The 26,977-nt window shown below is 38.8% G+C and overlaps 1 protein-coding gene across 1 annotated transcript; it reads right to left on the reverse strand.

The window, feature by feature from the left end:
• LOC103237047 (inositol monophosphatase 1) lies at window positions 1–26,282 on the reverse strand. Its single transcript, XM_008000975.3, is given in 11 exon segments — window positions 1–1,033; window positions 2,410–2,561; window positions 12,668–12,776; window positions 15,584–15,692; window positions 17,990–18,035; window positions 20,908–21,012; window positions 22,431–22,564; window positions 23,254–23,340; window positions 26,037–26,074; window positions 26,077–26,142; window positions 26,145–26,282. Coding segments are annotated over 11 exon segments (990 nt in total). The 5' UTR covers window positions 26,173–26,282; the 3' UTR covers window positions 1–917.
• Window positions 26,283–26,977: the final 695 nt, after the last annotated feature.

The raw sequence follows: 26,977 nt of genomic DNA on the forward strand, positions 1-26,977 counted from the left end.
GTTCAATATTAACAATACAGTATATTTGCCAGCACAATCAAATCAGTATAAACACCTACTGAACTTAGTAAAATGTTATATCTAATTATGTCAGATATCTGATGAGAGAGCTTTGTATTATAGAAATAGTTTCTTCTCTCTTATACAGGACTTTAAAGCAAATCCAAACTGACAATTTAACTGTTTTGGAAAATGTATTCACTGCAGAAATGCCTATAATAAGCAATGCTATCTGATGGCATGGTAATGTGAAACATAAAAAATTTAACTAGATAATTTTTATTTCAAACCTGAAGCAAAAATACAGAATGCTGAGTTCATTACTTTATGTATCGATTATAACTAGGAATTACTACCTTAAAAATATTCATTCTCACAATGTTTGCTTTTAGTTGCCCAGACATATAATGGGCCAGGTGCTATATGAACACTGAAGAATAAAACACAAAAGGTTCTCTGCAAAGAAAATAATGTTGGCCTAGGGTACTCAGTATGTCCTTACAAATTTAATTATATATGGTTTTTGAAACTAAAGAGAAATGTTTTTCCGAACAGTTAACTTTCTAAGTGGGTGTCTCTGCACCTATATAGTAAGTCAAAATTTCAGGGGACCATAGATATTTAGAAACACAAAATTGCTAATTGACTATTTCAGTTGATGTTATATTTATCAACTGTACTTCCTGGGTATGTTTTCTAAAGTACATCCTTACGTGCAAAATGTTTTAAATCAGTGAAACAAACATTATGTGAATTCTTGCAAACCTAGTCATAGTAAAATAAGGAACAAGTTCCAAATTTTTAACCTGGTCAAAGAGAACCTAAACCAAGCATATCATACATTCAAAACACATATCCATCGATGAGTCACCAAATCTGGGGAAAAGCAACTGGGATTGACTATGAGGCTGCCGTAATTAATCTTCATCGTCTCGTTGCAAAGGTATAACCTGAATTTCTTTGGCTATCCTTTCTGCTAATATTCTATTATTTGCAGCAATTACTCTTCGTGACATCAAATCAAATGGTCCACCTAAGAGCAAACAAGTATAAAAAATAGTTTTATCTGGTACAAAAATAATTCATATAAAAAACAAGTATAGCAATATGTACTATGGTCACATAACATTTTAATACTTTCAGTTTTCTTAAACAAAAATCTACTCTGTTACATTTCTACAACGTATAAGCTTAGACAATATATAACTAAGTTTCTAAGCATAATTTTTGAGTAAATAATGAAGTCATACCAGTTAGAAAATGTCATTTTCTCTATTTCTATTTTTGTGCATTCTTATTACCTCTTTATTGTTTAAGAATCTATGGACAGGGTTGGGAGCAGTGGCTCATGCCTGTAATCCCAGTACTTTGGGAGGCCGAGGTGGGTGGATCACGACGTCAGGAGATCAAGACCATCCTGGCTAACATGGTGAAACCCCATCTCCACTAAAATTACAAAAAAAAAAAATTAGCTGGGTGTGGTGGCGGGCACCTGTAGTCCCAGCTACTTGGGAGGCTGAGGCAGGAGAATGGCGTGAACTTGGGAGGTGGAGCTTGCAGTGAGCTGAGATTGCACCACTGCACTCCAGCCTGCATGACAGAGCGAGACTCCATCTCAAAAAAAAAAAAAAGAATCTATGGACGACAGAAAATGTGAATCCAATGGATTTTCATACCACTGTCCTTCCCAATTCCTTATTTCTTTGCTGCCTTTCTCCCAGATCACTGGTCAATTCTTTCAACCCAGATTCACCCTTCAGTTTAAAATTTTCACGATCAGTTGAAAGCAATTATTTAATTTCTCTAGTCTCAACACAGAAAGTGATGGTGGAGGAAGTCCATCATCAACTATCACCATTGTCACCTTCAAAGAGCTCTGGGTATAAGCCTCAGACTCAGTGACTCTCTGGGTCAAGGGTGTCCAATATTTTGGTTTCCCTGGGCCACACTGGAAGAATAAGAATTGTCTTGAGTCACATATAACATACACTAGTACTAATGACAGCTGATGAGCTAAAAATAAATTTTAAATCGCAAGAAAACTCATTATGTTTTAAGAAAGTTTACAAAGTTGTGTTGGGCAGCATTCAAAGCCATCCTGAACCACATGTGGCCCATGGGCTGCAGGTTGGACAAACTTGGTCTAGGCTTTTTCTACAGCCTTTCAGGAGTACCTGAAACTCACACTAGAAAAGGATTAGCCATTTATCATTGTAAGTCTCACATTACCATTACCTCTTATCCTTACCTCTATCTCCTAAAGTTTATTTTGATTTTGCACACAATTACATAGCTTGTTTCTGCTTCAAAAGCTGCAGTATAACATATATCAAAAAGTTTTTAAAATTTTACATATGGAGAAAAGTATAACAGATGTGTGGAGATCTGCTTCACTCTCCATAATTCTACCTGTAACATCCATTAGTACGCCACCAGCTTCAGTAACAATAATGCCAGCTCCTGCAACATCCCAACAGTGAATTCCCATTTCATAATATGCATCTGCTCCACCAGTTGCCACAAGGCACATATTAACAGCTGCTGTTCCAACACTCCGGATCCTAACAAATAGAATTTAGAAATAAAATTGGAAAAAATAATCCATGCAAGTAAGATATTCCTCCTTAACTTCACTTTAAGTGTCAACTGAAGAAACTTGGAACAGTCTAGAGGATAAAGATTTTAAAGGTGATACCTAATTGTAAAATAAAAATATGTATAAATCTAATTATCATGGTATATTATATAAATCACAAAACCCTCACAAAGCAATACTTTAATAAGATAAACATTAAAACAATAATTTTTCATAAAAAATAAAGATAATGGTTAATTCTACAATAATGAAATGCAAGTATATTAATATTTGTCTAAATCCAGCTACTAAAGCTTATATTATTTTACACACATATACACACACCCACAATGCAAATAGTCTCTAGGAGGTGTAAAATATCATGGTACGGGTCATTCTCAACTGGGTGTGCGTCATACATGTGCCTAAAGCAACAACAGCATGCCAGGCTCTGCACAGACCTAAGCCTGCCGTGGAAAATTACTGTAGGTTTGCCCTCTCATAGCACCTCTTCCTTGAATTCAAGTTAAGTTGAATATGACTACACTTGATAGCAATTGTAGCAATAATTTATTCAGTAAAGAATCATCAATGTTAAAATTAATGGGTGAAAGTCTGATATTTACAGTGTCAAAGTGTCTCTCCACAAGATACATAATAAGTACAATATAAAAATAGCATCTTTACAATGGTCTACCATTACCAAGTGATCCAAGTTATTATCGCTCAAAATGGGACAAAAAGAAATGTGCCTGATAAAATGCACTGAGTAGGACAGAACATTACTTTTGTGGCATTCCTGCCAAAAATCCATGATCCAAACATAATAATTAGGAAACTAGACAAATTCAAATTCAAGAGACAGACTGCAAAATAACTGGCCTATACCTCTGAAAAACGTCAAGGTCATAAAAGACAAAGACTAAGCAAGTTCTAAATTAAAGGAAATTGATGAGAAATGACAACTAAATGCAAGCCATGACTCTAGACTGGACGTTGGATTAAAATGTTCAAAATTTGAATAAAGTCTTTATATTAGATTATGTATCCATGTTAATTCCCTTTTATCATTGTACTGTGGCTATGTTACACAACGTCCCTTTTATTAAAGACATACACACTGAAATGTGTATTTAGAAGACAAATGTCATCATGTCTGCTAGTTACTTTCAAGCGGTTTTTACACAAATTCTTTCTGCAACTGTTTAAACCGATGGTAATAAGGGAGTGAATTCTGTTCAATTAGATCTTTCACAGTTTATTTAAAAACATGGGAAACTGATGACTAATGTGGCATTTGTTTATATCTCAAAAATAAAAACAAAAAAATTGCACCTAAGTACATCCTTTATGCCAAAGAAATTTTAAAAAGGATTAGAATAAACATGATGTCATTGATTTGGCATGTTTTCCGTCATATGTTTTTGAAGCACATCAAATCTGAGAAAGTACTAGTAAGTGCACCAAATTTCCACAGATGTTTGTTTCCCAGATAAATAAAATCAAATTAACTTTAGTGGCAGTTTTTTAGTTATAAAGAAAAGTGCATTTCCCCACTTCTCACATGAGATATGTGATATTTGATATCTCATATCATAGAATGCAAATACCAAGGTCTTTCATAATTAATTCCCTGGTATTCTATTCAGATACAGAATACTAGGCTAGCCGAACAACAGTGATACCTACTAGTGGTGCTTCCGTCACTTCTAATGAGCATCATGGGATCTCAAGCAAGCGGTCTTGCAATCAGCAAGAGAATATTCTTTTATGGAAAATATTATGAAAGGATTACCAAACAGATTACTGAACTACCAGGTAATTAAGACTACGGTGTAGATTCTGCACTATGTGTTCTGAATCTTATCTTATGTGGTCCTCCTATACAGCTGTGGTCCACCTATATAGCTAACATGGTATATTGTAAAAAGGATTACGTTTGATGTCACAAAGATTTGAGTTTGCTCCCATGTCATGTCATCAAATAAAGATTCCAATTTATTTTAGACAAATGTAGTAATGACTACAGCTAATATTTGTAATGACTACAGCTAATATAAGATAGCACCTAGCAGAGTGCCTAGCATATAAAATGTCCATAATAAAAATAGCTAATTTTATGATAAAATTATTCTCTAAACCATAATGTCAGAAAATATCATATACCATATATAGTGGATTTCATCTGCATGAATTCCTGAAAATTAAACAAAGGAAATGGATTCAGAATAATGTACTTTGCCTCATAAATGTTGGTTCTTAGGAACTTATTAGACTGTTTCTGCTTGTTTAAAGCATTCATTCAGATTATAACTCTCTTTAGTTTAATTGTTTTGTATAAGTAATTCTGAAATCCCATTGCAAAACTGAAGAATCAGCTGAATGCAAAAGATTATAAAAGCAATCAGTAAGTTAGTACTTCTTAGTAATATTTTCCTGGTTATACTTTTGAAAAAAATCTGAAGTAAAAATTAGTTTTTATTTCAGCCAACAGCAAAATTAAAGGTTAAAGTTGTAAACCTCTTGCAGTTTTTTTATGAGTAACATAACCTTTTTATAGCCTGTGGTTACAGTCCTTGCTTCAAGACAGCACAGTGTAGCAGCAAGTTTATTGCCTTTCCCTCAAGGGCATCATTCTGGGAGGTTCTGTAGCTATTTGACAGAGACTCTCTTTTACTTTACTCATTACTATATAGACCACATATGCATAGTATATAATTAGTTTGTACATAGTCAAACTATATTTTGAAGGGTCTGACTCCTAAGAGAAGTGCAATATTGAAGAAAGAGAAATGATCCGGGAGCCAGGATTCTAGTCATACTTCCATTCAGCTGTGCCATCTCAAGCAGCCACATCACCTACTTGAACCTCAGTCAACTCATCTACAAAATAAGGCTAGATTATTAGATGATCTTTGATCAGTTCTAAGACTCTTGTAACTCAGTGATATTTTCACAAAGAAAAAGATAGAAATATTAGGTGGTGAAAATATTACCTGCTGTTATTCACAGTCACCATATTTTGTTCAATAAAGGATTTTTATGATTTTTCATATAAACAACTATGGTCAAAGAAACAATATTTAATGGCCGGGTGCGGTGGCTCACGCCTGTAATCCCAGCACTCTGGGAGGCCGAGGCAAGTGAATTACAAGGTCAAGAGATCGAGACCATCCTGACTAACATGATGAAATCCTGTCTCTACTAAAAATACAAAAAATTAGCTGGGCGTGGTGGTGGGCACGTGTAGTCCCAGCTACTCTAGAGACTGAAGCAGAAGAATCACTTGAACCCCTGAGGCAGAGGTTGCCGAGCTTGCGCCACTGCACTCCAGCCTGGTGACAGAGCGAGACTCTGTCTCAGAAAAAAAATAAAAATAAAAAATAAGATAGTGTTAACTGTACTAAAGTGACAGACCTCAAACCTTTAGCTTTTCTTGAAGATTTAAGGATAAAAGTAAGGATAAATATTTCCTTTTAATTTCTTCATTTATTAAACTGTCATTATAGAGGGACTCTGAGGTTTGGAGAATAATAATGGCATGCCAATTTGGAACTCCCTATACATCTCCTGGAAAATAATAAAATGAAATCAACCAGGAGGAAAAATAAAACCCGTAGGACCCATTCCATCAGTTAGAAATCAGGAAACATAAACTCTCAAACTACATCTAAGTAGAAGAAAAACAAACATATAAATTCTAACAGAGCACTGGAGGCCCAAAGATACACAGAGTAGGGGAGAGAAGGCAGAAAAGACTTTGTGAGGAAGAACAGGGAGGAGGAGAGGACCCACAGGGAACAAAGACAAAATCACCCTCAGAAAAGAGTCAGTGAGACAATAAACACAAAAACAGAAACACTGAGCACAGATCAGCACTTGGTAATTCATAGTCCTGGCTACAGGTAAGGGGCTAGAAAACATGCAGAACCTGACCAGGCAGCCTCAGAGAAGCTGTGATTCTGAAGGAGAATCAGGTAAGATAGCAGAGATGGTACTTCTTGGAAACAAGTGAAGGAAAAGTAGGAACTAAGAGTGAAAACTTAAGGATCCTGCAGAAATGAATGATAAACAAAAGACAAGCCAACTCTATCTACAACCAGTAGATATTCATAAAAGAAAACGCACAGGAGGGCACAACTGGCAAAATAAGATATTCAGAAAGCAGGAACCCTAATCACAAAATGAAGTGAAAGTAGAAAAAAGTAGACCACATTCACACAAAACTACTGCAAAACATCAGATGCTGTTAATAAAATGGTTTTGTTTTTTCTTTTTGTTGTAAAGTCTCTCCCCCAAAACCAACAATGAAGGGGAATAAAATGAATATCAATCCAATCCGAATTAAATACTTTCAAACAAAAATTTGTGAATACTGAAAAAAAAGTTACATCAGCGATATAGAAACTAAGAGCAGAAATGGACCAAAACACATACATAAAACAAGATGGCTGAACTCAGGAAAGAAATTGGGGGGGGGGGGTGAATAAAAGACAAAACTATGTCAGGAATGAAGAATAAATTACAAGGTGCCAATAAAAGAATAGATGAAAAGAAAACTTAATAAAGAGAAATTAGGAAAAGCAATAAAAGAAAGAAGTAAAAAGAAACAGAGAAAATGGCTGAAATGAAGACACAAAGGAGATGGAGCATTCCTACTGGTGTCTTTAAAGAAAAAAATAACAGAAGTGTACGAGTACTTAAACTATATCTTAAGGAAACTTCCTAGAAATTAAAAAGACATGAGCCTATATACTGAAACAGATAACTGACCCAGAATGAGCAATTCTAAGATACATCCTTTAAAAACTGTTAGCCAACAATTAAGGGGGGGGGAAAAACAGCCTCCAGTTAAAAGATAAAAGCCAAGAAAAATTAGATTTGCATCAGATTTCTCAAAAACAATATACAAAGCAAGGCAACAGTGAAAGAACATTTTCAAGAAATTTATACTTTCATTAAGGATACTATACCCAGCCAAGCTGTCCTTCAAGTCTCAAGGCCACAGAAAAGCATTTTGGAAAATACTCAAACTCAGGGAAAACTGTGCACATATCCCCCAAGGAATCTACTAAAGGATGAACTTCATCGAATTAAAAAGGTGGCTGGAACACTTCACAAAAGGACTGCGAGCATTTTATAACATCAAATGAAGCACTAGGATCAAAGAGCGGGGTCATGGGTTGAAGAATATGTAAATATAATATGTTCTGGCAAAGTAGACAGAATGCAACTTTAAAACTGGGATAAAGAGAGAGAAAAGGGGACTGGGAGACTGTTACATAGGCAGTAGGTGAAGCCAAAACATTCTAGATAGTAAATAGTTAAGTAAGAAAAGAATATTAAAAGTACTATAAAAGTTTTATTACAAAAGAAACCTGCTGGAATAAACGTAATCTTTATAAACACAAAAAGAAATTTTAAAAGAGGCAGAGAAGGCACATCAAATGAACACAGTAACTATAACATCATACAGACAGTAATTATAACACACAATAATACAACAGAATTCAGACAAAAGCAGTCATATCAATAAATTAATAGGCCTAACCTATCTGTTAAAAAGATTTCAAATTGACTTATAAAGTGAAATTCCATGCAATGCTGTATACAACAGGCACACTTCAAATGCAGTGGTTCAAAGGACTAAAACTAAAAGGGTGGACAAAGATTTATCAGGCAAACAGGAAAAGTAAGAAAGCAGGGGCCGGGCACAGTGGCTAACGCCTGTAATCCCAACACTCTGGGAGGCAGAGGTGGGTGGATCACTTGAGGTCAGGAGTTCCAGACCAGCCTGGCCAACATGGTGAAACCCCGTCTTTACTAAAAATACAAAAGCCGGGCATGGTGATGCATACCTGTAATTCCAGCTACTCAGGAGGCTGAGTTAGGAGAACTGCTTGAACTTGGGAGGCGGAGGTTGCAGTGAACCGAGATTGTACCACTACACTCCAGCCGGGGTGACAGAGCGAGACTCTGTCTCCGGAAAAAAAAAAAAAAAAAAAAAGCAGGGATTGCAATTCTGATGTCAAAGTAAAATTCAAGCACAAAAGCATGAAACAAGGCAAAGAATACATAAAAAGTATACAATAAACTAAGTATGTAACTATTATGAAAAGACATCAAATAACATAGCTTCCACCTACATAAAATAAAAGAGTTGCAAGGAGAAATACAGAGAAACACACTAATAATAAAAGACTGATACATCAGAGACTCTCAGTATAACACAGGGCAAATAGACCAAAAAAAAAAAAAATTAATTAAGTAAATCTTTTGGCTATATATTGAATGTTATACCCTGGAAATAAGGAATTTTACTATTTTTCAGTGCATATGAAACTTATAAAAATTGATCACAGAATAGGGCACAAAGAAAACATCAGGTTTCAGAAAGCAGAATTGTTATAATGTAATAAAACTAGAGATTAAAGATGAAATTTTTAAAAAACCAAAAAGGTGTCTGCTATGGTTGAATGTTTGTCCCCTCCAAAACCCATGTTGAAACTTAATCCCCAATGTGGTAATATTGGTGGGGGTGCCTTTTAAGAGGTATTAGGTTATGAGGGCTTTGCCTTCTAGGTTCATGGCTTATAGGTTAAGGGTGGGGTGATGCTGATAACAAATACTTGAAAATGCAGAAACAACTTTGAAATGAGTAATAGTAGAAGATAGAAGAATTCAGAGGAGCAGGCTAGAAAATGCCTGCATTTCCGTGAATGAAGCATTAAGGAAAATTTTAGTGAGGACTTAGAAGACAAGGCCAGGGAAAGTTTGGAATGCCTTAGAGATTGGGTTAAGTGGCTCTGACCAGAATGCTGATAGAAATAGGAACAGTATTCTGATGAGGTCTCAGATAAAACTGAGGAATAAGGTATCGGATCCTGGAGGAAAGGCCATCCTGGTTATAAACTGGCAAAGAACTTGTCTGAACTGTGTCCATGACTGAGGGTTTCTTTTTTTTTTTTTTTGAGACGGAGTCTCGCTGTGTCGCCCAGGCTGGAGAGCAGTGGCATGATCTCGGCTCACTGCAAGCTTTGCCTCCCAGGTTCATGCCATTCTTCTGCCTCCACCTCCCGAGTGGCTAGGACTACAGGCGCCCACCACCACACCTGGCTAATTTTTTGTATTTTTAGTAGAGACAGGGTTTCACCATGTTAGCCAGGATGGTCTCGATCTCCTGATCTCATGATCCACCCGCCTTGGCCTCCCAAAGTGCTGGGATTACAGGTGTGAGCCACCGCAGCCAGCTGACTGAGGGTTTCTTGAAAGCCTAAACTTGAGAGTAATGAATTAGGGTATCTGGCAGAAGAAATTTCTAAACAAATTATAGAAGTAGCTGCATGGTTGCTTTTGGCCACTTTGCTGAGATTTGCAAGCAAAGGAGTAATTTAAAGACAAATGTATAACTAAAGGGGAAGCAGAGTGGCCAGATGCAGTAGCTCACACCTATCATCCCAGCATTTTGGGAAGCCAACTTGGGCACATTGCTTGAGCCCAGGAGTTGGAGATCAGCCTGGGTAGCATGGCAAAACCCCATTTCTACACAAAATACCAAAAATACAAAAATTAACTGGATGTGGTGATGCAAACCTGTGGTCCCAGCTACTTGGGAGGCTGAAGTGGGAGGACTGCTTGAGCCCAGGAGGTGAGTCTGCAGTGAGCTATAACTGCACCACTGCAATCCACCCTGGGCAACAGAGTGTGATCCCATCTCCAAAAAGCAAAGCAAACAAACAACCAACCAAAAAGAAAGGAAGCAGAGCAAAAAAATTTGGAAAACTCTTAGCCTGGCCAAGTAAAGAGTGAAAAGGTATGTTCAAAGGAGGAAACCAAGAGTTAGCCAGGAACCATTTGCTAAACAGATTAGCACAGCTACACAGGAGCCAGGTGTTATTTCTAAAGACAATGAAAGAAAGGACCTGAAGGCATTTAAGAGCTCTTCAAGGCTGCCCCTCCCTTTACAGGCCCAGAAGAGCGCAGAATGGTTTCACAGAATAGGCCTGGAATATTCTCCAATGCTGGTTGCCCAGGGCCACCCTAGACTGTGCTCCCTGCACCCCAGCCAAGGTCAAGTGATCCTAGGTGTGGCTTATGCCACATCTTTACAAGGTATAAGTTGTAAATGTTAGCAGCAAGATACTAATTCTGCAAGCTTGCATAAATGAAGAGCTGTGGAGGCTTTCCAGCCTCCACTTGGCCTCAAAGATTGTCCTCGGAAGCCTGGGATCCCAGGAAGAGACTTGTCTGAAGGGCAGAGCCACAGTGGAACTGTGGGGTTACTGGTAGCAGAGAATCTCCACCAAGGTAAAGACTAGTAGAGCCCAGGAAGTAAGGCCACCACACCACAGAGAGTCCCCAACAGGGTAATGCCTGACTAGTGGAGCCATGAAAGCAGGACCACCACCTGGCCTCAGAACTGTGGAGTCACCAGCAGCATGCAAGGTACACCTTGGAAAGTTTCAGGCACTGGACTCCAACCCATGCCAGTAGCCATATGGGTTATACCCTGCAAAGCCACAGGGGCAGGGCTGCCAGAGGCCTTTACCCAGCCCTCGACCCCCAGTGTCTCCATGAGGTGGTACATGCAGCCAAAAGTGATTATTCTTCAGCTTTAAGATTTCATGTCTGCCCTGCTGGGTTGTGGACTTGCATACAGCCTGTTCTTTCTTTTTGCCTAATTTTCCCTTTCGGAATGGGAATGTTTGTCTCATGCCTGTGTCACTATTTTATCTTTAAAGCAGATAGCTTGTTTTGATTTCACAGGCTCACAAATGAGACTCTGGACTTTAAACTTTTAAGTTTGTGATAGAACAAGTGAAGACTTTGGGACACTGGGATGGAATGAGTGTATTTGTATGGAAAAAGACAAATCTGGGGAATGTCAGGGGTGGAATGCTGTGGTTTGAATGTCTGTTCCCTCCAAAACTCATGTTGAAACTTAACCCCCAATCTAGCCGTACTGAGAGGTGGGGTCCCTAAGAGGGCTATGCCCTCATGAATGGATTAATCCACTCATGGGTTAATAGATTAATGAGTTATCATAGGACTAGGACTGGTGGCTTCATAAGAAGAACAAAAACCTGAGCTAGTATGCTCAGCCCCACCATGTCACATTGTGTGCTGCCTCAGGACTCTACAAAGAATCCCCACCAGCAAGAAGGCCCTCATCAGATGCAGCCCCTTGACCTCAGACTTCTGAGCCTCTATAACTGTAAGAAATAAATTCCTTTTCTTTATACATATACATTACCCAGTTTCAGGTATTGTGAGCAACAGAAAACGGACTAAGACAGACTCTTGTTGTGAAAATTTAATATAACTCTTCAGTAAAAGAGGAAATACAAGCAAATTACAGAATTCATGAAAAATAATTATAATGAAAACAGTAAGTATCAGTATTTATGGGATATAATGAAAACAGTGATCAGATGAAAATTCATAGCCTAAATACCTACATCAATAAACATAAAGGAATTAAAATAAATTTTCTAATCAAAAAGGAAAAAAAAGGAAACAAAGTAAACCAAAAGAAAGCACGAGGATGAAAATAATTGTGCAGAAAAGAAAAAACCATCTAAAGTTAAAATCCTGATTCTTTGAGAAAAAAGAACAAGGAAAAAAGCACGAATAGACAAAATAGGTGACAAAGGGGAAATAACCACTGATATAGAGAAGCCAGAAATTAATTACAAGAGTCTATCTTACAGACTTCTATGCAAATAATTTGAAAACTTAAAGGAAGTAATTTCATAGGCTGTGGAAATGTTCCAGATCAAATAAGGCTAAGGAAACACGACAACTAAAAGTAATAATGCTGACTCTAGACTGAATCCTACTCTGTTGGAAGGCAAATCTACAGAGAAAATTAGCAGATTAACTGACAAAACTGAATATGGATGACAAATTAGATAAAAAGTATATTTATGAAATCAATGTTTTCATGGTTATGGAACAGAATCTCTCTATTCTTCAGAAACCACGATGTATATAATTCATTCTAAAATGGTACAGGAAAAAAAAAAAAGGTGTGTGTATGCACATACACATGTATACAGAGAGAGAAAGAGAGAATAATGGTAAAGAGCTTACCCATGAACAGGAATGCAAAAAAGCTTTTCCATATTAGAAAGAACAATTCTTACAGTCTCTGGTGTTCTGGAAGAGCCCAACTCAGTCACCAAGAGTGATTTGGTAATATCTAAAAAGAAAGAGTTAGGTTTCAATATTCAGAATTCGGGAAAATATCTGACACTGGTAATTCAGAAGGCATTTGTATCCCTCTTCCTTGTTTTATCGTGTTTCTTTATAAGCGTTTAAATAATAAAATACTGATAAATTAATTATCCCCAAGTGATCCTTTTTACAAGCATCAGAGTCCAGCTGCTTAGGCCCTTCCTGAAAAAGTATATAATGTAACCAATTTGCCTGCATACAGAATACCTTTAGTGAGAAACAGCAAATGCCTTAAATATTTAAAAAGGAAAAAGGAGAGATTAAATTCAATAAGGGATTTATGTATAGATTTGAAAGAAAACAAATTACAGTAAAATTACAGTAAAAGTAAAAATTTTACTTTACAACAAAAGTAAAATTCTCTGACATCCATTTACAAGACTGACAGGTTATCCAAGGTTTTCTATTTGAAGCTCAGGACACACCCAACACCCCACATCTCACCTCCTCTCACCAGTTGAGATGTATGTTCACCAGCTGTGGCTGTGTTTGAGCATTTCTGTAACTGTTGTACTACTTTTAATAGTTACATAATTTAGGGCTGGGTACGGTGGTTCACACCTGTAATCCCAGCACTTTGGGAGGCGGAGGTGGGCAGATCACGAGGTCAGGAGTTCGAGACCAGCCTGTCCAACATAGTGAAACCCCGTCTCTACTAAAAATACAAAAAATTAGTTGGGCATGGTGGCGCGCACCTGTAATTCCAGCTACTCCAGCGGCTAAGGCAGGAGAATAGCTTAAACCCAAGAGGCGGAGGTTGCAGTGATCCGAGATCACTCCACTGCACTCCAGCCTGGGTGACAGAGCAAGACTCTCTCTCGGAGAAAAAAAAAAAAAAAGGGTTACATAATTTAGTACTTTGTAAAGTGAAGAACGACTATGCAAAGGAAAGGAGTTGTTTCTATGAAAGCTACCATATTCCTTCAGGTCTAAGATTTGTATTTTCTCACATGTTGACATCTAGAAAAATAAGAATGCATCCTCCATTTCATGGGGTCTTAGATTTTAATAAAAAGGAAATAGCCTAAAAATCTGCTCTTAAATTAAGTGTTTGATTGAGGGGGAAAAGTATAAAAGCCTAGAAAGATTCTAAACTCAAATTGTTTTGCAAGTACTTTTAAGTTCTTGCTGCACTGAAAAGAATCTCAAAGTGCAAACTGTGGAAAATGTTTGATGTGGTTTATGGAAGAACAGTAACTCAAAACTTCAATAAGCTGTGAGAAAGAAAAAGAAAAGTTTTAATCTGCAGAATGCCAGTACCTTTAAATTATCAAGCCCAAAGAGGCATTTAAAATACACCAGCACACAGTCTCACTCCCCTGGAGTTAAATAATTACCACTCGAAGCCGCTTGTTATGGGGGCTCTAGACTCACTGTTGCCAAGCAGCCATAAAATGCCATACACCCTATAATTCAACAGTGTATAGCCAATCACTAAGCAATGTTATTTCTGTAAACAAATGAGAATTCCTGAAGTACAACTTTTCTAATCATCCCCTCTCCCAGTGTGTCCCTTTTTCTTTAAAAACCTGAGCCTCTGCTAAGTTCTCTGGAGCACACTCCAAGGTAATCTAGAAGTGTGTCCTGGGCTGCAGTCCTCAACTTGGGCCCAAATAAACTCTCTACATTAAATTTGCCTGCGCTTCCTTTTTTGAGGCCGACAGATGTAATAGAGAAGGAAGAACTTAAATTGCCATTTGGCTCATATAAAATATATGTCTCATTTTCAGTGATTCCCAGCTTTAATGGGCTTCCCCCCCCCCCATTTACTTTGTTGTAATTGGTCCTAGAGGCATCAGATCAGAGAAATTCTATAAAGAATTTTAGATGCAGTAGATAAAACATAAACCATGAACTCCACAAGGACAGTGTGAAAGGAAAATAAATCTGAGGACCCAAAAATCACTAAGCCAAGGGAAAAGTCAAGCCGGGAACTGTGTCAGGCAATCCTGCCTCCCATTTAATTCCTAAATAAGACACCTACAAAGGCAAAAGAGCTACATACCTCCCTTACAATTTCCCCACAAGGAAATTCCTTGTGGACCTCAAGATCTCTACCCTAAAACAGTTCTGGCTGAATTTTGCCCTGGCAATGTAGACTGATAGCTTATCTTCACAGGTGTGGGACAGAAAGTCATCCCTCTGCTCACCTGAGACAAATTCATATCTGATTGCTTCCTCTGCCCTACTGTTTATGTAAAAATGCAGATTCACTGAGCCAGACTCAACTGTGTATTTAAAGGCTGATTACAGACTTAAAGAATGTAATCATTTGTCATTTATCTACCTATAACCTGAACACCACCCCCTTCCCCACTTCTAGTTGTCCTGCCTTTATGTACATCTTACACATATTGATGTTTCATGACTCCCTAAAATGTATAAAAGCAAACTGTATCCCAACCACCTTGGGCACATGTCGTCAGGACCTCCTGAGGCTGTGTCACGAGTGCATCCTTAACCTTGGCAAAATAAACTTCTAAACCGATTGAGACCTGTCTCAGATATTTAGGGTTCACAATCGGAAGCCAGTCTTAATCATCTTCCTATCTCTATCACAAAATATAATGTTGAGCCTGAAGTGTTTGCTCAATTACATTTCTTTCCCTACTTCCACTCCACATTCAAAACTGAAGTAAAAAAGAATAAAGAGATAATAAACACAATTTATGAATCAGTTAACACTTGGAGAATTCCACAGGTGAACATTAAAAAACAATAAAACATTGAGTACACAATATGAATAGCACCAAAAATTGGAATTAACCCTACCTTCTTGTTGTGAAACTTGTAGTTTTTGACCATTACAAAAGGCACCTTTTCCTTTTCTGGCAGTGTACATCTTGTCTTCTACACAGCTGTACACAACTCCAAATTCTATCTGCAGAGGAAATCAAGTTTCCTTTACCAAACCTAAGTATTTTTCATATACTTTTTTCTAAGAAAATAACAAGACAAGCTGGTATACCGACTAATAACAATGGACTGAAATGGCTAAACTGTGGGATACTTAAAATGTTAATTTCCAGAATAATTAAGAGAAAGAGGTCACCAGAACTGATATCCTTGACTCTCCTCCCATCCAAGTCCAGATCTAAGAACACCCACCTTACCTCTCTTCCTCCTGCCTCAGAAGACAGGGCTTACCTATTTTCCAAGTGAACACCTCTCCGGTGTTAGGACTCCTACCCTCACATACATTCTCTCAAAAACTGCTCCATCAGCTGATTCCCTCGTCTCTTGGATTTTTCTTCTTATACTTTCTCATTAAATTTCTCTCCTCCTTACAAAACTTTTGAAATGTTATTCTACCCTTTTCCCTTCGCTGCCAATGAGTAACTTTGCATCTCTTATTCTCCTCTTAATAGATTACAATGTGACTTCTGCCCAGATCACTCATTCTTCTGAAAGTCCCACAAAGAGAATATAAACAAACTTTGTTTGTTGCCTCAAATGCCTTGTCTGACGAATTGGAGCCTGCTGGCTCAACACTTATTCAATACTTAATTTACTATCTTCATGTTCCCAGCATTATTCTCTTAGTTCTACCTCACCTACTAATTCGTCCCAGAGTTATGACTTTAGAACATTCTTTTCTGCCTCACCCTGAAAAGTTAGGCACCTCAGGCTTTTTTCTTCCTTCTCCCATTGCTTCAATTTCCCTTTTAGCTCTCCATATTCACACAGGTTGGTTCTTTCCAGTCCACAAATTCATTTTGGCTCCCATCAACCTCATAATCGGGGGAAGAACCTATGGTTCCAAACTTAGTCTTGCAGAATTTCAAAGACAAAATCACTCATTGCCTGATCACCTCCCATTCCTTCCCCATAAATCTCTTTCATATTTAATCTTAAAAATACTTCCCAATTTTGCATTTCCTTGGCTATTCTCACTGCCTATACTTAGTTCAGAATGACCCACACCCCAGTATAATCTCTACATTGCTAGAATTATCTGTCACTTTCCACTTCAAAACCTCTACTGGTTCCCAACTACCTAGAAACAAAAACAATTTTCTTGCATGGACTGGCCACAGTGCCTCACAGTAAGGCCAAACTAACCTCTGTCCTGGCCACTTGGAGCACTTCCCTCTCCATGAACATCTCACCATTCCCCACACATATCATGGTCTTTAATTTCTCCAAGCTGTTCTTTCTGATTAAAACGCTTTTCTCTTCCCACCCACCCCTACCCCCCTGCCACCAATCTGGAAAACCCCTAGTTTTCTAAGGGCCGACTCACATGACCAACTTCTAAGACCCCTGCTGTTATGAAGATTTTACCAACCCACTCTCAGAAGAACTGGTGACATCATGTGTTCCCACAGTATTTTTTTTCACGGTTCCACCACATATCATCTTACCTGTTCACACATCTAACTTTGTGCTGAGCTGTGAGTTCAATGGCAGGGCCAGCACATAGCCCAGAGCTGATTATATACTGAATGCTCACTTAGCTTCTTCTGGACATTCTCACTAATTAACACAACCCTGGGGCTAAGCTGTCATTTGTCTAATTTGTGTTTTACGTTCAGAAATGTTATAACTGCTTTTATACATGTTGATTTTACATTATGAAAAGTTCCTTGAAGATAGGTAGGTAAAATGTTAGTAACCACTCTTCAGTGTTTGACCAACTAAGTAGCCAAATGCAAGGAAATGCTATAGCTATGTGTTTTATTCTGCCAGACTTTAGACATAAGTATTTGGACATAAGACACAACCTGAACTATGTGTAGGTTCCTAAGGAGAGTCTGTATTTTCCAGCTATGCTTTGGCCCCTGCTACTTGCTGGTTTCTAAACGTATTTCTTCACTAACACCTACTAAAGCATTACCAGCTCAAATCTCACCTCTTCCACGAAGCATTTTAGATCACATATCAACTGCTATCCCATCTGACTCTATCACATATATAATGGTTACTAAATACTGAGTTGTATTTCAGTTACTTGTGTATATTTTCTCCTAACAACTCCTGCTTCTCAGAATACATTAAATTTTATTCAATGGAAATGTACCATGAAAATTTTAACAGTCCTGTAGCTTATATTCAAAATAATGTAGTTATATAAATCATATATATAGACAAACCTGAATTTATTATGAAAACACATTTACTTTTTCTCAGAAAATGAGAGCAAGGCATATAATCAAATATACGTTTAAAAAAACATACCTTTTTATTTACAGCAAAGCCAATTGAAACAGCTACAAAAGGAAATCTTTTTTTTAAAAAAAGGACAAAACACAAATTAACCAACATAGAATTTTTGCTAATAAAATTAATCTTTTCATAATATAAATGTTCTTAAAATTTTTCCTATAAGAAATCTCATCTCCACTCCCCACAAAATCTAAGATGCAGAACAGTTTGTACAGTATACAACCCTTTGTAAACACGACAAAGTGGAGGTATTATACACACATACCCCCACACACACACGTTCACACAGGATGCTCCTACAGGCATGAAACATCTCTGAAAGGATTCACAAGAAACTCCTAACAGTGGTCATCTCCAGAGATGGATCCTGGGAAACCCGAAATAGAAGTGCGAAGGGCATTTTGCACCGCGTTTTCTATCTTTTGAAGGTCAAATTCTATGAATATAGTAGCTATGTAAAAATATTTTTTCATGGCCGCACACAGTGGCTCACTTCTCCCAGCACTAATTTAGGAGGCCAAGGCAGGAGGATCACTTGAGCCCAGGAGTTTGAGACCAGCCTGGCTGGGCAACATGGCAAGATCCTGTCTCTACAAAAAAAAATTACAAAATTATCTGAGTGTGGTGGTGCACGCCTATAGTCCAAGCTTCCCCATTAGGCTGAGGCAGAAGGATCCCTTGAGCCGAGAAGGTGAAGGCTGCAGTGAGCCGTAATCATGTCACTGCACGCCAGACTGGGTGACAGAGACACTGTCCCCCTTTAAAAAAAAAAAAAAGCCAAAATTGTAAAATCTTTTAAATCAATTTGGTTAAAAAAGAAAACTGTAAAAACTTTTAAATCGATTTGGTTAAAAAGCATATATTTTAGTGATTTTTTCTTTTTCTTTCTTTCTTTTACCTTTTTTTTTTTTTTTTTTTTTTCTGGAGACGAAGCTTATCTCTTGTTGCCCAGGCTGGAGTGCAAAGGTATGATCTCAGCTCACTGCAACCTCCACCTCCCAGGTTCAAGTGATTCTCCTGCCTCAGCCTCCCAAGTAGCTGGGATTACAAGCACGTGCCACCACACTCAGCTAATTTTGTATTTTTAGTAGAGACAGGGTTTCTCCATATTGGTCAGGCTGGTCTCGAACTCCCGACCTCAGGTGATCCGCCGGCCTCAGCTTCCCAAAGTGCTGGGATTACAGGCATGAGCCACCGTGCCTGGTCTGTGATTTTTTTTTTTCCTATGTCCTAGATCACGATAAACACAAATACTGCACTGGACAACATAAATGACTGTCACTTGTCTCCACTCCAACAGCAAACTTTAGGCTTGGCCTCTGAAAAGTAGACTTTGAGCCAAAATTTTTCCATAGCTGCATGACAGTCTGAACACAGGTTGTAACTGCTGACTCACAAGACAATTAAGATCAAGGAAATAGACAAGATCAAGGTTCAACTATTGAAACTAAAGCTATTGAAAATAAAAACTTTTAAATATGTAATAAAGTTTTTAACAAAAATAAGATACGATACACAGTGTATTGTACAGTCTTCTCTTCTGTGAAAATACATTAGCATCTTTCCACATTTAAAAGATACAACATTCTATCACATATAGATTCTAAACCTTAGCTTTGTAGACTTCAAGGATTGTATATATAGTACAGATGTGTATGACTACATGGGAACTTCAAATATGACATCTATATGTAATCCCACCAGAAGCAGCTACTAATTTTAACTCTCACGGGCAATTCCATAAGGCTTTCTTCTAGTAATATCATATACTTACTCTGTGTCAGGCACTGTACTAAGTTCTTATATGAATGTACTATTCGTAGAGTTGAGTTGCAATTCTACGAGGCAAGTACTATTAATATGGCCTTTTTATAAATGTTTTTTAATACTGTGGCCTAGAAAGGTTAACTAACTTGCCTAAGGTGAAAAAGCCAGCAAAAAAGCACCAGAATGCAAGTCTATTGATCCTAACACCCAAGCAATTTTTTTTTATTTTTTGCTGGTCCCGGCCCCAACCCCATCCCCCTAAGGGCTAAGGGGAGGGGCCTCCCCTGCACTTTTTAACCTTGCTTTTCACTCCTGGACTGAACTCATTCTATATCGACAACACTCTCCAAGAGTGACTGCATTAGTTTTACTAAAATACATTTTTTTAACATAGTTTAAATTTTTAAAACTTATTTTTATTTTTTGAAAACATATTTTTGGCCAGGTGCAGTGGCTCACGCCTGTAATCCCAGCACTTTGGGAGGCTGAGGCAGGTGATCACCTGAGGTCAGGAGTTCAAGACCAGCCTGGGCAACCTGGTGAAACCTCGCCTCTACTAAAAATAGAAAAATTAGTCGGGCGTAGTGGCAGGTGCCTGTAATCCCACCTACTTAGGAGGCTGAGGCAGGAGAACCGCTTGAACCTGGGAGGTGGAGGTTGCAGTGAGCTGAGACTGTGCCATTGCATCCCAGCCTGGCCAACAAGAGCGAAACTCCACCTCAAAAAACAAAACAGAAACAAAACATATTTTTACATAGTTACTACTAATAGATCCATATTAGTAGATCCATATAAATCTATGGTATGTGCCACTCAAAGAACAGAAAATGGCATTCAGGGCAAAGTGCCCTTCCCACTCTCAAAGCAGCAATGTTGTTTGCTTCCCTTTTTAGATAGCGCCAACAGTGGGAAAAAGAATGGTGAACAGGGCACTTGGCACCACAGGACAAGATCACATTAATATTTCTTTACCTCCTCCATATCTGATAAGTCTGCATAATACATTTTGCTCCACTATTACATTTTATATACACTTTATTAGAATAAAGAAGCATAAACAAAGTATACAATTTTCTAAAGTGTACATGTTCCTAAACAGAGTATCTACAGGTCAATCCAGTTAATATGCAAAGAGTAATTATATTAGAAATTTAAAAACATACCTATGTACAAAGTTAGTTGTTCCATCAATAGGGTCAATGATCCATGTTGGGTTGTTGGTTAAGATACTTTTTTCCCCAGCTGCCACAGATTCCTCACCAATGAAACTAAAAGCAAGTGGGACAAACTTTTAATCTTTACATTGATTTCAACAATTTCCAAATCATAACATTTCCTTAGCTACACAGAGTACCATAAAACATAGCAGGCCAGGCGTGGGGGTTCACGCCTGTAATCTCAGCACTTTGGGAGGCTGGGGCGGGCAGATCACCTGAGGCAGAAGTTCAAGACCAGCCTGGCCAACGTGGTGAAACCCCGTCTCTACTAAAAATACAAAAATTAGCCAGGCATGGTGGCAGGCACCTGTAATCCCAGCAACTTGGAAGGCTGAGGCAGGAGAATGGCTTTAGCCTGGGAGGTGGAGGTTGTAGGGAGCTGAGATTACGCCACTGCACTCCAGCCTGGGTAACTGAGCGAGACTCTGTCTCAGGAAAACAAACAAAAACAAACAAACAAACAAACAAAAAAACATAGCAAAAGTCTGTACCCTACACTTCTCTATTGTTGCTTCTTCTTCCTTCAGGTAAAGACTGATAAATGTAAGGAAGTTTTAATTTCTTTCCCGCAGAAAAATTTAAAAATTCAAATTCTAAGATGTTATACCAGGGTAAGGTGCGTCCACACACATATTTGCAGCAGACGAGAAATCATTAAGGAAATGTAACGATGTTTAAAATAGGGGCCAGGTGTGGTGGCTCATGTCTGTAATCCCAACACTTTGGGAGGCCGAGGCGGGCAGATCATGAGGTCAGGAGTTCGAGACCAGCCTGACCAACACGGTGAAACCCTGTCTCTATTAAAAATACAAAAATAAGCCAGGCATGGTGGTGCGTGCCTGTAATCCCAGCTACTCAGGAGGTTGAGGAAGGAGAATCACTTGAACCTGGGAGGTGGAGGTTGCAGTGAGGCGAGATCGCGCCACTGCACTCCAGCCTGCATGACAGAGCGAGACTCAGACTAAAAAAAGGTCCAGACACTCTCTAATACTCTCCTCCCTTCAAGAGGCAGAGCCTAATATCCCTTCCTTGAGTGTAAGCTATGCACAGATACTTGTTTCTAACCAATAAAGTGTAAGTGACAGTATACAAAACTTTGGAGACTAGTTCACAAAATGCCCCTCTAATTTGCATCTGGTTCAGACTGTTTCTCCCTCCCTGTGCCACCTGCACCGGACTAGATGTCAGCTTCCACGTTGTGAGTTACTCTGTAAAGAGGCTACATGGTAAGGAACTGAGAGAAGCTACCAGCAGACAACTCCCCCAGGAACTGACATCTGCCAACAATCACATGACTGAATGGATCCTTGAGTTCCAGTCCAACCTTCAGTTGACTGCAGCCCTGACCAACACTTTGACTGTAACTTCATGGAAGACCTTAGCAAGACCCATGTAGTCAAGCTACTCTCATATGCAGAACCCCAAAGGTGAGATAATAAACATTTCCTGTACAGAGTAAATCAAAATACCTGTGAGATGGATATTTTTCCTTTATGGAAGAGATAAGCATTTTTTCAACTTTTTGGTCTGTAGCAGTTACCAAATCAACTGGAGAACTTTTCAGCATAACATTCATTTCATTTTTTAGAGCTTCACAAACTACCTAAAAGGAGGTTTTGGTAAGCAAATAGAAAAGGCATAATTTTAAACAAACAGATAAAAATACATAAATGGTTTAAGACATTCAATCTGTCTTAAATAATACTCTTTAAAGACATTCTCAAAAATATCTTACATCTATAAAATAAGCCTTTAATAGTTACGTCTTTCTAAAAACAAAAATTATAATCTTACATCTTATTTTAGATTCACAACTGTCATCACAGAAAATTTGATCATATAAAATCAGGGTATATGCTCTATTTAAAGTATTTAGTAAAATGAAAATAAATGTAGATTGATCAAAGTATGTATTTTATTTAACAAGGCAGGCTGGGTGTGGTGGTGCACACATGTAATCCCAGCACTTTGGGAGACCAAGGTGGTCCAGGAATTCAAGACCAGCCTGGACCCTCATCTCCAAACAAAAATTTAAAAAATGAAAAGTAGTTGGACATGGTGGCTCATGCCTGCTGCAGCCCCAGCTACTCAAGAGGCTGAAGTGGGAGGACTGCTTGAGCCTAAGCCTGGGAAGTTGAGAGTGGAGTGAGCCATGATCCTGCCACTACATTCCAGCTTGGGTGACAAGCAAGACCATTTCAAAAAAAGAAACCAAACCAAAACAAACAAAACAAGGCAACAACACAGTGTCCCCACCAATCACATTATAACTGACAAAATCTTAGCTCATACCTCTCCAGCTCGTCTTGCTAGAGTTACTGCATAATCCATGCATTCCTGCCAAGGATCAGCCATCTTCTGAAAATATTTGACAAATATCTGTACAAAGTAGTTACAACTGTCTTAGTACTCTTAATTATAGAATAGTTAGTTCACAAAAGCATCTTAATTAGAAACAGACTGTCATTTCAGGATTCACCCCCTGCCCTAGAGTTTTTCCCAAGATTTATGCCTATACCCAGTAAAAAACATTTCTCACCTAAATTACCTCATTTCTACATTAAAATATTTTCATAATAAAGACTATTCTATGAAATTGTTTCCCAGTGTGTCCATACCATATTACACTTTTTAAAAAAAAAACCCAAAACATTCGTTTGGAGAATAGATAAGAAACAACGCAAGAAATACTTTAAAAGTTAGCATAATATTTGGGAGGAGAATAAAGTGAAAACAAGAGAAAGAACACTGGGAATACTAAAAAAGAACCTTGAAGGGAAACAGCAAAAGGTACTCGAAAAAATTACGTGTAAAGATGAAGAACTTAAGGCTCAGAGATGAGAAATAATTTTCCCAAAATTACAGACAACTGACACAGAACTTGAACTCAATTCTGATTTTAAAGTCCATTGCTCTTTGTATTATAACATTCTGAGAAAGGAAAATTCCAGGACCAAAAAAATAATAAAAAAGCAAATTTGTTTCCCTGAGTTTCAGAGAGGGGGAAAAAAAACACGAACATATATTTGTGTTCCAAACTGTCCAGCTTTCCACTGACTTCTGAAGACTAAAATAACTCACCACTGGCTTGATCACACTCTGAAGTCTGCATCTAGCACAGTAAAGCTTTTTAAGCTGTCAGACTAAAAACTGTGGCACCATTTAAAAAGCAACCCTAATTTTGTCTCCTTTCCAATAGAAAATAATAGACACAGAGTTACATCTTGAAGACTATTCATCTTGGGGCCCACATTATAGGAAAGAGGACAGGAGTGGAAAGGAAGGGCAAAAGACCCACACGCCAAATTTCTACCTGTTGTTTTTTCTTCCTGATAAAACATTTTTAAAAATTTTGTTTTAAAGGAAGCCACTCTGTGAGTCATATAAGCAACTCCTTCAAGCTCTTCACAAATTGTTTCCAAACTTTTTTTTTCCACTCTTACTCCCATTCTGCTCCACTAGTCTTAACAGAACTAGATGTTCTCAAGCTGTACCTGCTTTCCTGCCAGAAACAGCTCAAGCCACTCACACTCCTGCTTTCTAACAGCACTAATGTAACTCTACAAATTCTTCAGGACCCATTTCAAAAGCTACTGTCTCTTCTAGGGATTCTCCACCCAGAAGTCACTATGTCCTTCACCCTTCAATAGATGTTTACTGAATACCTATTATATGCTATACACTGCACCACGGGGAGGAAAATCAGGTCCTGTTCACACTTTCTGGGAGGGACTCAATATTAATAAAAAACTAAAGACTACATGCAAAATAACAACTGGAATAATAAAAGTTAAGGAGGAGAAGTGCAATGAGAAGCATCTAAAAGGGAGGTTTCACCTGGACTTAGGCATCAGATCAGGTTTCCCTGAAGACAAGATTAAACCAAGAGGAGAAGAACAAGTGAACACGCATGAACTCACTCAACTGCAGGATGCCTGGTGCATGAAGACTAACTGAAGGGCCTAAGTGTGACAGCTCAGACTAAGGGAAAAAGGAGGAATAAAGCTGGGGAGGTAGGGGGATCATTCCCTACAGGGGGGCCTTACGGATAAGACACTGAAGAGGCTTCAGGAATCACTTCATTGTGGCTACTGAATAGAAGGGTAGAAAATGGGTGTGGATAGAGGGTTAGCAGATTTACATTCAGGATGCAGTGGTGGGAGAATACCTGATGATCAGCTGAAACCTGGGAGGGAAGCTTTGCTGTTAGATAAGTTAAGAGAGTCAAGAGATACCTGTTTTGAGGAAATCAGTAACAGATTGGCTACAGAGTACCAGGGACAGGAAGAGTGCAGATTTCCCACTCTGGCAACTGTATGGATAATGGTCACAGTCTACTGAAACAGGGAGCAAGAAAAAAAGAGTCAAGTTTGGGATATAGGTAGGAGTTTGAGAGATCAGGAGTTTAATTAGCAGAAGATGAGAGGCCTCTGTAAAATCAAAAGATGTCAGTTATGCAGCTAAATCATGGATCCTGAGCGCACAGGTATGGCCTGCAGATAGAAACATGTAAGTTACTTGAACAGACAGCAACTGAGGTCCTGAGTCTGGACATCGTTGGATAGGCATGATTGACAACTGCGTAGAAATGTGATCCCACAAAATCAGTATGATCCAAATGGAGCAGACTGACTGTGGAAACCCAGCAAGGACTGTCTTCAGATTCATCTTGGCCTCTGTCCAGCATTCCTTTCTCCTGTATATGGGGCAAGACCTCTACTGAAATGGGGGTCTTAAGATCTACAACCAGACAAGGTAGGTCAGAGAATTTCTTCATGGTCAGTTCTAAGACAGAAAGGTGGGCCAAGATTCCTGTCAAGGGCTATGGGAGTTATGAGCCAGGAATGGTGGATGAAAACCATATATATATACACACACACACACTTAGATATATACACACTATATATTTATATACTATATATAAGTAAATACACTATACATAAGAATATATACTATGTATAAAGTATATAAGTACATTTTCTATATCTTTTTATATATAGTTATATATAACATATAGTTATATCTCTATAAATCACAGTATATTTATTGATGGGCAGGGTCTGTAGTTTACTCACTTTCATTTTCCCAAAGCCATAAACACCTGAACTGTTTCTGCTGTTTCAGTCCTGGTCACAGCCTTCCAGTGTGGGAGCCAGGCCACCTGTCCTAGCAGCGCGACTGCGGCAGCACAGGACCTGGGCGCTGCCCCATCACTTAGAGTGACTACCCCTGCCTGGGGATGCACCAAGTTTCTCGGAGCTTTTCGGAGTTGGGGACATGAAAAGGGGCAATTATTCTACAGAAGCCGCCACAGAGGTTAAGTGAGGTCGCGTAAGCGAACCGCTACTCCAATGTCGGAACTGTTCCTGGTCGCCCAGGGTAGCTCCGGATAACGCGGCAGGCAGGGGTCACCCAAAGGCGGCCTCCGCCCTAGGCGCCTACCGCGCACAGCGCTCGCCCCCGCCCCTGCGGAGGGAAGGGGCCGCTCTGGAAACACACAGCGCCCGCTGAACCCGGAGGGTGTGGCGAGGGGAGCGTGAGGAAAATAACGGTCTCACCTTGGGTAGGAGGACGTCCGGCTAGCTCTGTGCCCGGTGTTATCACGCTCGGCTCTTCCGGAGGTAGAGGAGCTACTCGCAACAGGAAGTTCCGCCTTTAAAAACTCGGTTCCTGAGGGGGCGTGGTTGCTTTGCTGGGCCCCGCCCCGAGCTGCGCCCTGCGAGCCTCTGCCAGGCCCGGCCGGGTTCTGATCCGCGCTGGAGCATCAGACACTGCCTCTTCTTTATCGCTTCTGGTTCTTTTCTCCTGCTTGCCTTTTCATCTCTCAAGTTTTAAAAATTACTTCTCTATTTTGCCGTTTTCTTCTTTCATCCTCCATTCATTCACAGTTTCCCATTTAGCTTGCTTTCTTCTTTCTCCCATTTACTCTATAGTACTATTTTGACAAAACCCAGATTGCAGATATGATTCCGATTGTGCAGTTTTTAGGTGCTAACCTAAAGCTGGTAAACCTATA

The sequence above is a fragment of the Chlorocebus sabaeus genome, chromosome 8 (assembly GCF_047675955.1).
Source record: "Chlorocebus sabaeus isolate Y175 chromosome 8, mChlSab1.0.hap1, whole genome shotgun sequence".
Classification (NCBI taxonomy): Eukaryota; Metazoa; Chordata; class Mammalia; order Primates; family Cercopithecidae; genus Chlorocebus; species Chlorocebus sabaeus.